Source organism: Ovis aries, chromosome 13 (assembly GCF_016772045.2).
Source record: "Ovis aries strain OAR_USU_Benz2616 breed Rambouillet chromosome 13, ARS-UI_Ramb_v3.0, whole genome shotgun sequence".
NCBI classification, from domain to species: domain Eukaryota; kingdom Metazoa; phylum Chordata; class Mammalia; order Artiodactyla; family Bovidae; genus Ovis; species Ovis aries.
Genome location: NC_056066.1, coordinates 54,596,098 through 54,608,246, shown reverse-complemented (window position 1 = coordinate 54,608,246; position 12,149 = coordinate 54,596,098). Strand labels below are relative to the sequence as shown.

The following is a 12,149-nucleotide window of genomic DNA, read 5'->3' as shown; positions in this document are numbered from 1 at the left end:
AGAAATGGACTTGCCCCCCAAGAGATGCTGAAAACCCAAAGCTCTAAGAGGAGGATAAACACGGCCCAGAGGTACTGAAAACTAACTATTGAAATTGGGAGGGAAATGTGGCCAAACCAGTGTCAAAGAGAGAAAGACTGAATACACTGTTCCCAGAACGTGACAAAAACTAAGAACAGAGTGGGTTTAAATAGCATAATTAACATGTCCTTTAATAAACGTAGGTGTACAAATCTATTCCCACAGAGAACACAAGTTCCTGTCAAACATTCTTGGACAGTCTAAAAGGGGTCACATTCCAGGTGAGAAAGAAAACCTCAAAACCCAAAGATAAAAAGTAGAAATTTCCAGGCTACCAAATCCAGCCACGGTGCGGTAAAGCAGAACAGAACCATCAAAAGAAGGGACAGAACGGAAATCTAACCACCGGGAGTGACAGACACAGCTCTGACCAACTCGGGTGAAAAGGGAAACGAAAACTGAAATGATACACAGTTTGAAAGGATCAGCAGTGAGGACACAGCACATCAACTCTATGGGCTACACCCAGCCACAGCTACATTCTGAAACAAATTCATAGCTTTACCCCTGGGTTTCTCAGCCTTGGCACCAGTACCACTCTGTGCTGGATGACTATTGTGGGGGTGGGTCCGTCCTGTGCTCTGCAGGACATTAAGCATCATCCCTGGCCCCTACCCACTAGATGACCGTGGCATTCCCCCAGTCATAATAACCAAAGATGTCTCCAGACATTTTCCTGCAGAATAAAATCAGCCTTGCTTGAGGAAAAATATGCTTTAAACGTTTTGTGGAAAATTAAGAGAAACTAAAAGTAATAATAATTCAAAAAACCATGAAAATGGTAGTAAGTCAAAAGAAAGCAGAAAAAGACAAATATTGTATGATCTCTCTTATATGTAGAATCTTAAAAAATACACACACACTGACTCTTTAAAAATACCCTGAGCTTGTGGATATAAAAAAAAGATTGATAATTGCCAGAGGTGGGGATTGGGAGTTGGGCAAAATGGGTGAAGGGAGTCAAAAGATGCAAACTTCCAAATAAAATGTAAATAAGTCATGGGGATATGACCCACAGCATGGCAACAATAGTTAATAATAACGTACTGCATAATTGAAAGTAGCTAAGAGAGTAGATATTAAAAGTTCTTGGCCAAATTTTTTTTAAAAGTTCTCATCATGAGAAAAAAATTATAATTCTGTGTGGTGACAGGTGTTAACTAGACCTTCTGTGGTGATCATTTCACAATGTCTAGAAATACCTAACCTTTGCGTTACATACCTGAAATTAACATACTGATTTAGTTCAACAAAAGAGAGAAGAGAGAAAGATAGATTTTAGCTCAAATTTTTCTATATTAGGAAGTAAAACCTCTCTCCCAAACCAGAGAAAAACTCCAGCAGATCTTATCAATATGAACCTTAAGCTGCACTTCAAAAACACTAAAAAACTCAGCAAACTTCTGTCTCATGAAGGCAGGAAAGAAAAGAGAAACAGACAAAAGGAACGGAAGGAAATTTGAAAATCGCGTACAGAATACTGTGTATAACTTTATGCCAACACCTTTTAAAATCCAAATGATATAAATAAAATTTACTAAGAAAACATAAGTAACCAAAACTGACTTAAGATGAGGTAGAAAATGAACTTGCAGAATAAAAGAAATTAAAACCATCACCTAAGATGTCCATGGTCTAATGAGATTCCCATGAAGAAAATAACAACAAGGGCAAATTACCATACTGGGAGAAAAGCATGCGACTCGTGAGGCAGAGATACTACAGTCCACGTGGAAAGAGCTTATAGCAGCAAACGGATGAAAGGAACACTGAGCCACAACCTCAAAAGGGAAACTCACAAGTGAAAAGAACAGGAAGAGCCCAGAAACACGAGAGAAGATTCAGACTCAAACGAGGCAAAGAAATACGGCTAAGACCAAGGAAACACCAAATGCCATCAGGTCTAAGAGCCAGTTACAGGACACACCACTATCTTGAGCTGCTGTGAAAGGAAAATACTGGCCAATTCAACATTGCTAAGCCCCCAACCAGAAGGTACACCCCAACTCCAGGAAAACTTAAGATTTCTGTAATAATGAATGTTGCCGTGCAGAGACAGCAGCGTTCTGACACGAGTGACACAAATGATGCCACTCCACCCAGGCAGACGATTTTGCCAGGAGAGCAGTTTGGCAACGTGCAGCCAAAAATGTTTCAAAACCTTCTTCTAGGAAACTGTCCTGCAGAAATAGTTAATAATTCATGGAAAGCTTTAGCTGCAAGGATGTGTACTATGGTGTTATTTTTAAAAACTCTGGAAAGAACCTAAATTACCAAGAATTGAGAGTTGGTCAAACAAGAACTACATCTGTGTACATAACGTAGAGTGTGAAATGACGTGTTTACAGGATGCTGTGGGTGGAAAGCGCAATTACACAAAAGTGCAGACAGTGCACGTGGATGTTTATAAGAACACAGTACACACGCAGAGGGAGGAGGCAGTGTTTGCAGGAGTTGCAACTCTGGATAACTCTCTTTAACCTTCTGCTTTCCTATATTATTTTAGGTTTCCTAGAATGCATATCTATTATTTGCACAAAATTAAAAGAACCAAAGAAAAAGTGAACAAAATGGAAATATCAGGTTGGTGACAATGTAACTGCGGTTTGGGACCGTGAATTTTAAATCATTATAACCAGGCTCAAACACATCTTTATTAACGAAAACAGGAACCGTTACAATCAATACAAGTAAGTTTGCTTATTCCTATAGCAAGGAGACTCAACCAGTCCATTCTGAAGGAGATCAGCCCTGGGATTTCTTTGGAAGGAATGATGTTAAAGCTGAAACTCCAGTACTTTGGCCACCTCATGCGAAGACTTGACTCATTGGAAAAGACTCTGATGGTGGGAGGGATTGGGGGCAGGAGGAGAAGGGGACGACCGAGGATGAGATGGCTGGATGGCATCACTGATTCGACGGACGTGAGTCTGAGTGAACTCCGGGAGTTGGTGATGGACAGGGAGGCCCGGCGTGCTGCGATTCATTGGGTTGCAAAGAGTTGGACACGACTGAGCAACTGAACTGAACTGATAGCATAAAGATCTGTGCTTCAGGATTTGATGAACACTTGAAAAGCATTTTTTGCCTCCTGCTGGTTGTTGGAAGCGTTTTTCCCTGAAAAAAGTTGTCAAGATGCTTGAAAAAGTGGTAGTTGATTAGCAAGAAATCAGGTGAATATGGCAGGTGAGACAAAACTCTTCAGTCCAATTCATTCAATTTCTGAAGTGTTGGTTGTGTGACGTGGAGAGGAATTGGACCCTCTCTGTTGACCAATGCCGGCTGCAGGCATTGCAGTTTTCGGTGCATCTCATCGATTTGTTGAGCAAACTTCTCAGATGTAATGGTTCTGCTGGGATTCAAAGAAAACTAGAGTGGATCAGATTGGCAGAAGACCACCAGACAGCGACCATGACCTTTTTGGGTGCAAGTTTGGCTCTGGAGCTTCTTCTGGGTCCAACCACTGAACTAGCTGTCACTGGCTGTCATATACAATCCACATTTGGTCTTACATCACATTCCGATGAAGAAATGGTTTGCTGTTGTTGCACAGACCAAGAGAAGACAATACTTAAAGATTTTTTTTTATTTGTAGTCAGCTCATTAGGCACTGTCTTACTGAGCTTTTTCACATTTCCAATTTGCTTCAAATGCTGAACAGTTGTAGAATGGTCAGCACTGAGTTAGCTGGCAACTTCTCATGTAGTTGTAAGAGGATCAGCTTCGATGATTCTCTTGGTTGTTGTTAACCTCCGATGGCTGGTCACTGTACTCATCTTCAAGGCTCTTGTCTCCTTTGCAAAACCTCTTGAACCACCACCACACTGTATGTTCATTAGCAGCTCCTGGGCCAATGTGGTATTGATGTTGCAGGTTGTCTCCACTGCTTTACAACCCATTTTGAACTCGAATAAGAAAATCGCTGAAATTTGATTTTTGCCTAATATCATTTCCCTAATCGAAAATAAATATAAAATAAACTGGGGTTGCAAAGAGTCGGACATGACTTAGCAATGTTCACTTTCACAAACAGCAAGTAATAACTCATTAGGGCTTCCCTGGGGACAGTAAAGAAACCGCCTGCAATGCAGGAGACCCAAATTCAATCCCTGGGTCAAGAGGATTCCCTGGAGAAGGAAATGGCAGCCCACTCCAGTATTCTTGCCTGGAAAAATCCCATGGACAGAGAAACATGGTGGGCTACAGTCCATGGGGGTCACAAAGAGTCAGACGTGACTGAGCGACTAACACTTTCAACTTTCAATAAGTCATTAGCAAAAAGAATATGAAGTAAGAAATGTGCATTAAAAGACGCACTGCATAACTACATTTAAAAATGTATTCCAATATCAAACAGCAAAGGTCAACAGTGCAAAACCACAATTACTTTTGCACCCCCGTCTCTGCGGGCCTGGGTGTGGCCCACCCAGGCAAGATGGGGATCTTGAGGGACACTTACTCACGATATGTCCGGCAGGCAACACCTGCTCCCCGGTGTCATTGTGGGAGGAGGAAGGCACCGCTGTGAGAGGACACAGCATGTATCAGCGAGGTGGGGTAAGCACCTGGCTGCCAGGGTCTCCCCACATCACCAGTGGTACAGGCAGGATGAAAGGGTTCCCACCCCTCCCCACTGGCTCCAGCCCAGTATCGGGGGGATACTCAGGTGCCTGCCCACTCCCCCCACCCCAGCTACGCCCTCACGGTAGCAGTGTGGGAAGTCAGTGAAGCCTTCAGCACACGCGTCGCATCGCGCCCCCGTGAAGTTTGGTCGGCAGTAGCAGCGGCCGGTCAGGTCCTCACACGTCCCGTCTGTGAAGTCTGACTCACAGTTGCAGCCTAAATGGGCGTGGCAAGTCAGGGGACCCCAAGCTCAAAGCTCTCAGGCCTCCAAGGAGGGTCAGCATCTGCCCTCCCCTCAGACCTGGGATGTGGGATGAGAGCCACAGCCTTCCAGATAGCTGCAAAGGCCCCAGGAGCTCCCATCTGGGCACACCCCGCTCCTGGACACCCTTGGGACACCCCCGCCCTGACCATACCTGGTCACCCCCACTTACGGCGGCAGGCATGGGGTGAGTCGAGTGGGTGGTCTGGGGAACGGTAGAAGCCAGGCAGACACTGCTCACAGTTGATGCCCGTGGTGTGATGCTGTGACAGGACAGGGCCGCTGAGTCCAGGAACCCACTGCCCCCAGCCTTGTGCGGACCCTGCCCACCCGAGACCCGCACCACAGACCTGGCGACAGCCCCACCCACCTGGCAATCGATGCACACGCCCCCGCCCTGGTAGACCTGGTCCTGATTCTGGCTGGCGTTGCGCCTATCCACCTCCGGGTCATAGTAGCAGTCGTGGGCGTGGCCATAGCAGTTGCAGGCTGGAGAACAAGGGGCTCAGCTGTGGGCAGGCCTCTGTGACCCCACCTGACTGGGACCCCCAGGCACATCCCATAAACCGCAGGTGATCCCAGACTCAGCTGATGGAGTGTGCCATGTTGCCTGAATGTGCCAACAGCACTCTTCTGAGCGTGTATAAGCATGTGTGAACATGTATGAATGCTGTATGCACTGTGTGAGCACGTGTGCAAACATGTGTGTACATGAGTATTAAGAATGTGATGTGAGTACAAGAGTACACTGTGTGGATCTGAGTACATCTGAGCACGTGTGAGCACTGTGCGGGCGTGTGGAGGGGCACTCACACTGGCATTCGTTGGCACTGTCTGTGGTTGCTGGCCTCCATGGCTGCTGGTTGAAGCCGGGGCAGCAGCGGTCACAGGAGCCCCCACATGTGTTGTGTTGACAGGCGCACTGAAGCCTGTAGGGGACACATGGGCACAGGAAGGGCTCAGACTCACCAGGGACCCAGAGGGACCGGAGAAAGGCAGTGGCTGTGTTGGGACTTCATGGAGGATGGAAGCTGGGGCAGAGCATGGCATGGTCAGTGCGTGTGGCCCCTGACCACAGGTGAGCCTGAGTCCTGGGCCCCTCAGGTTCCAGCTACACCCTCCCTATCATAGCCAGGACCCAGGCCAAGTCTGCAGCTTTCCTGGGCCAACTCTGAGGTCTGGGTCTTGCTCAGCAGGCAGCCCTGGGCTCAGCCAGACACCCCTATTACCCAGGGCTCCTCCCCAGGGGCAAGTGGCCAAGAACTGCTTCCTCTTCCAGCTGAGGGTGGACTCCAGTCAGAGGGCTGGAATCCAGCCTACTGTCCTGGAGAGCAGCTCCTGCTGGTTCAGTGGGCAGGGGGACAGCTGGCTGCAGCTGAGGACTGAGCACAGAACCACCCTTCCCCTCAGCACACACCTCCACAACTCAGTCAAAGGGGAAGCACAGCCCCACTCCAGGGCCGCGTGCTCCTCAGTCCTAGCCCAGTACCACAGTGCTTGCAAGTCCTGAGCCAGCCGCAGGAGCCAGTGCAAGAAGAAGAGACTGAGAGCTCCAAATCCACTTGAGCCCCTCCCTTCCTGCACAGGGGCTGCACACAGAGCCTGGAGAGGCAGCACTGAGGATCCGCAACCAAGGCCCTGTGGCTGGTGTTTGATTTTTCAAGAATCTACACTTGAGAAACCTATACGCAGGTCAGGAAGCAACAGTTAGAACTGGACATGGAACAACAGACTGGTTCCAAAGAGGAAAAGGAGTACGTCAAGGCTGTATATGGTCACCCTGCTTATTTAACTTACATGCAGAGCACATCATCAGAAACGCTGGACTGGAAGAAACACAAGCTGTAATCAAGATTGCCAGGAGAAATATCAATAATCTCAGATATGCAGATGATACCACCCTATGGCAGAAAGTGAAGAACTAAAGAGCCTCTTGATGAAAGTGAAAGAGGAGAGTGAAAAAGTTGGCTTAAAGCTCAACATTCAGAAAACTAAGATCATGGCATCCAGTCCCATCACTTCATGGCAAATAGATGGGGAAACAGTGGAAACAGTGGCTGACTTTATTTTTCTGGGCTCCAAAATCACTGCAGATGGTGACTGGAGCCATGAAATTAAAAGACGCTTACTCCTTGGAAGAAAAGTTATGACCAACCTAGGCAGCATATTAAAAAGCAGAGACATTACTTTGTCAACAAAGGTCCGTCTAGTTAAGGCTATGGTTTTTCCAGTAGTTATGTATGGATGTGAGAGTTGGACTATAAAGAAAGCTGAGTGCTGAAGAATTGATGCTTTTGAACTGTGGTGTTGGAGAAGACTCTTGAGAGTCCCTTGGACTACAAGGAGATCCAACCAGTCCATCCTAAAGGAGATCAGTCCTGGGTGTTCATTGGAAGGACTAATGTTAAAGCTGAAACTCCAATACTTTGGCCACCTCATGTGAAGAGCTAACTCATTTGAAAAGACCCTGATGCTGGGAAAGATTGAGGGCAGGAGGAGAAGGGGACAACAGAGGATGAGATGGTTGGATGGCATCACTGACTCAATGGACATGGTTTTGGGTGGACTCCAGGAGTTGGTGATGGACAGGGAGGCCTAGCATGCTGCGGTTCATGGGGTTGCAAAGAGCTGGACATGACTGAGCAACTGAACTGAACTGAACACTGTCAGTGTACCCCTTAACCAGGAAATTAACACAAAGATTAGGGCATCTGTCAAAAGCCCTTGGAAAACCACGCTGGAGGGATTCTTCCCAATCTAGGGCACATGGTCACCACACGGGTGAAGCCCTATTGAAAACCTGCACAGCAACAACCCAGTGGGGTCAGTCAATACAACCAACAGCAGGGCTGTAACCCAGGAACTTCACTTCATGGAGCAATCAGGTTGAAACCATAAAAAGAGAGTGTTTAAAGATTATAACCCAGAAGACAGTGAAATGACATTTCTCAAGTGTTGAAAGAGATAGCCATCAACCAGGAATTCTACAGCCAGCTAAACTATGACTATCGCCTCCCTGGAGAGCCAATGGTTGGCAGCCCGCCTGCCAAAGCAGGGGACACGGGTTCAATCCCTGTTCCGGAAGGACACATGCTGTGGGGCAACTCAGCCAGCACAGCAACTGCTGCGCCCGTGTGCCGTAGAGCCTGTGGTCTGGAACAAGAGAAGCCACCACAATGAGAAGCCCAAGTAGCACAAGTAAGAACAGACCCCGCTTTCTGCAACTAGAGAGAGCTCCCAAGAAACTACAAAGACCCAGCGCGGCCAAAAATAAAATGCTTTAAAACAAAAAGGAATCTTAAAAAAATAATAAAAATAAAAGGACCCCAGAGAGCTCCCTTGCTCCTCCCACATTACAAGGACACAGCCGGAAGACAGTTACCTATGAACTAGGGAGGGGGCCTCAGCTCCCTCCAGAACTGTAAGGAATAAGTCTCCATGGTTTATAAGCCACCCAGCCTCTGGCATTCTGTCAGCCTGAATAGACTAAGACACAACAGAAACAAAACACGTGACTTCCAAACCGAGGGGTGGAGAAGAGTGACTGAGGGCTGGGCACAGACTGGGCAGGTAGTCGGCACTCAGAATGATGGTGGTAGAGAGGGCAGAGAGGAAGCAGGTGGGGGTGGAGGTGATGGTGGTAGAGGCTGAGGGGCAGAGACAAGCAGCTGGTAGGGCAGAGCCCTCGTGGAAGAGGCAGCAGACACAACGCAGGAAGGACACAACAGGCTGACGCTGCGGGGCATGGGTGAGCAAGGGGTGTTGGCACTTGCGGTTCTGGGAGAGACACCCCACACGCTCTGCAGGGTGAGCAGAGCTCTGTTTATGCCCAGGTGCAGGTGAGTCAGGGCGGATGCCAACGCCCTCCCGGCAGGCATGGGCAGGCCTGCCTCCTCCGGGGCTGATCTGGCCGCCCAGCTGGCGCCCTAACCAGCCATCACGAGTCCCACTTGGCACTTAATTTCCCAAAGCAACCAACTGCGTCTGGGTTCAGCACCTGAAGCTGTGGGCAGGAATCCTCGCCCAGGGCCACACTGAGGCTGCATGGGCCACACAGGTCCTGGGGGCCTGCACCAGTCTGATTGTACCCCTCCCCCTGCAGACCCATCAGCCATGCCTGAGGAGGTCTAGGGTTCACCTCTTGGTGTTTTTTGACTATGAGAACAGGGGTGAGCTTTTGCACTGTCTGGGCTTCATCCACTTCCCTATCAACTAGGATGTGGACACAGTGATAAACCCCAGAACTGAGGGGGCTGCACGATGTCAAGGCAAGGGAAGCAGCAGGAGGAGGTGGCTGGCAGGGGGTGGGGGCTGCAGGAGCCTGGCCTCAGGCTCCCTTGGCAGGCTCTGCTGCCTCTTCCAGCACCGCCTGTCCAGCCCTGGACCTGCTTTACATCCCAGAGCCCTCAGCCCTGCCAGGACCCCTGTGCTGGGCACAGGCCTCCCATTTCCTGCCTGCCCAGAACTGGGGCTGCTGGGGTGGGGCGGGAAGCCCACCTGTGCCTCTGGAGCAGGAACACAGCCTAGCATGTGTTAACTCCACACACAGCTGCTGATGGATGGGAGAGAGGGAGGGTGGGAGGTAAGAGAGAAGGGAAAAGGAGGGAGGGAGGCGTGAACACACGGATGAATCCACTGCCGAGCCCGGAGGAGAGCTGGCCTAGTGCCAGGCTCCAGCTGATAATTTAGCTGAGCGCTCACTGATGAATTCACGGCGCTGGAGCCACTTAGGCACACAGCACCAGTGGCAGCTTGTTAAAGACGCAGGTTCCTGAGCCCTGCCTTACTGGCTGAGCTCAGAGCCTCTGCTGAGCGTGTCAGAGTGGGGTCTCTGGGCTTTGCCTCTGCCCCTGCATGTGTCGAGGATGGAGGTCAGGGTGGGGCGGCAGGGAGTGTATAATCTGTGTCCTCAAGGAAGGTGGGAGAGCTCCTCCCACCCCAGAGGGCAGGAACATGCAGCCTCAGGCAATTACCTCCCTCAGACTCCCCTGGGGTTTCTACCAGAGGGGCAGCTGGGTCACAGGTCCAGGTAAGGCTCCACCTCTGTGGGCAGCAGGGCAGAGAGGCCCAAGCCAGACACTAAGCCCTGCCCTTCTACCTCACTGTGCACATAGGGAAACTGAGGCCATGGGGAAAGGCGGGGCGAGGGGCCAGTGTAGGGGCGATGAAACCAGGCCTCCTCTCCCTCAGGTTGAGCACAAGATGGGGGGATGAGCAGGGAGCTGCAGGTCTCACCTGAAGGGGTCTGTGGGATCTTTGGCATCACAGACATCCGCATGCCCGTGGCAGACACAGCGGCCGCCGATGCTGATGTCCTTGATACTGTAATAGTACTGTGCAGGGCCCGCAACGTAAGCGCGAGGCTTCCCACTCCTGCCCCGAGCCCCCGTGGCCCCGCCCACAGCAGCCCCAGCCCCCGTGGCCCCGCCCACAGCAGCCCCAGCCCCACGGGGCCCCGCCCACACCTAACCCCGCAGCCCCGCCTGCCCAACCGCTCACCCGGCGGGTGACCGTGGGGTCCCGCAGCGCCTTGCCCATGAGGTGGCCCAGCAGCGTGTTGGTGCGCAGGAAGCGCAGGCGGATGTTGGTGGCTTTGGTGAAGTCACGCAGCAGCGGTGAGTAGGAGAAGTTCATAGCACCTGGGCGGCCGTTCACCAGGGACACCACGATCTGAAGATGGACGCAGATCAGGCGGGGGCATGGTGCCGGCACTGACCACCAGGCCGCATGCCCCGCGCCGTCTCGCTCGGCCCACCTCGCCGTTCTCCAGAGGCACGATCCGCGAGTACTCCGTGCTGCAGATGACATCGTCGTCCTGCGTGATGCGCTCCAGCGTCCTTGGCCCGAACCGTTCCAGGCAGTCCCTCTTGGAGGCTGCGGGAATGCCTAGAGTGAGCGCTCGGTGCCCTGGGGAAGTCCTGGGAGAAGGCAGTGCCCTGCTGCCCTGAGCGCCCTGTCTTCCCGGAGCCCCATGGCCTCAGCCAGGAGGAAGCATCAACCGGAATGCAGGATGGCGGCCCACCCTCGGGGTTTCGTTGAACAGAGCGTGGAGCACATCGCAGCTTCCTCCAGAGGGCGCGTCAGGACCCAGGGTGCCCCTGCCCGGAGGCTCTGAACTTGCCCAACCTTGAGGAGCTGACCGTCCAGGCCTTTGCCTTTCTCTCTGCAGAGTGTCCCCTTGTGTGTCCCTCCCCAATCCCACCCTTGGGGCACCCATCCTGACTGTCCCTCCCAGGGCTGCCCTGCACTCACTCTTGGGCTTTGGAGCTTGAAAGGGACACAAGTTCCAGGACCACCCAATTGGAGCTGCATGGACATGACTGGTCAGGGTGGCAAGCGGCAGGGCCAACCAGTGAGCAGGGGCGCAGGGCTCCCGTGCTCTCCTGATGGGGCTGCTAAGTTGGTGGCCTTTGCCACCTCCGGAGTTGCTGGAGCATAAGGCCAGTCCACAGCGAACTAGGAGATGGACCCAGCAGTGCCATGTCAGGGACGCAAGGCACTGAACCCCCACCTGCCTTTAGGAATATGCACCCCACAGCCTGGCCCACCTAGAAGCCGGGCGTGAGGGCAGGCCTGGTATCCAGAGGCCTTAAGAGCACAATACTGGCAGCCCACTCACCCAGGGTATCCCCCCTTGCCGCCCCTCATTCCGGGAGACTCACATGCAAAGTACTGCCAGGGCTGGTAGGTGTGGCCAAAGTCTGTGGACCGCTCCAGCACCCAGAGGTCTGGCCGAGGGGAATTGGCAAACTTGATGAGCACGTAGGCCACATGGAAAACCTGCCGGATGGTGGGTGAACACCCCTGAGACCCCTTCCATGCCATGTGGGGCCCCCAAACACCTGGAGGGCCGCCCCCACCCTGTGAGGTGAGGTTCCAGGGATATCTGTGGGCTTGCCCTCAGGGGCCAGACACACCCAGGTAAGAGGGCCCGCTGGCTCAGGGAGCAGCCCCTCGGCTTACAGGCCAGCCCAGAGCCACTGAGACCTGCACCAGGGACATAGAGATGACCAGCAGAACCCAGCATTTCTGGAGGGCTCCCCTCTTGGGCCTGAGGGTGACTTAGGGCTCAGACGCACCCCCTCCCCAGTCCCACCCCAGCTGAGGCTGCACACAAGCCTGATGGGGGCTGAAGTCAGACAGGGCCCACATGCAGGCAGCCTGTCTACAGGGCCCAGGCAGT

General features: G+C 51.9%; 1 protein-coding gene across 1 annotated transcript in view; it reads right to left on the bottom strand.

The window, feature by feature from the left end:
* The window catches only part of LAMA5 (laminin subunit alpha 5), a 51,446-nt gene that overhangs the window by 26,243 nt on the left and 13,054 nt on the right, over nucleotides 1-12,149 (bottom strand). The window contains exons 3-11 of the mRNA XM_027976973.3: nucleotides 11,629-11,746; nucleotides 10,722-10,840; nucleotides 10,466-10,636; nucleotides 10,202-10,299; nucleotides 5,780-5,895; nucleotides 5,337-5,455; nucleotides 5,139-5,229; nucleotides 4,786-4,920; nucleotides 4,541-4,603 (exon numbers count right to left, since the gene is read on the bottom strand). Coding sequence (XP_027832774.1) covers nucleotides 4,541-4,603; nucleotides 4,786-4,920; nucleotides 5,139-5,229; nucleotides 5,337-5,455; nucleotides 5,780-5,895; nucleotides 10,202-10,299; nucleotides 10,466-10,636; nucleotides 10,722-10,840; nucleotides 11,629-11,746 — 1,030 coding nt within the window. The remainder of the gene's footprint in view (nucleotides 1-4,540; nucleotides 4,604-4,785; nucleotides 4,921-5,138; nucleotides 5,230-5,336; nucleotides 5,456-5,779; nucleotides 5,896-10,201; nucleotides 10,300-10,465; nucleotides 10,637-10,721; nucleotides 10,841-11,628; nucleotides 11,747-12,149) is intronic.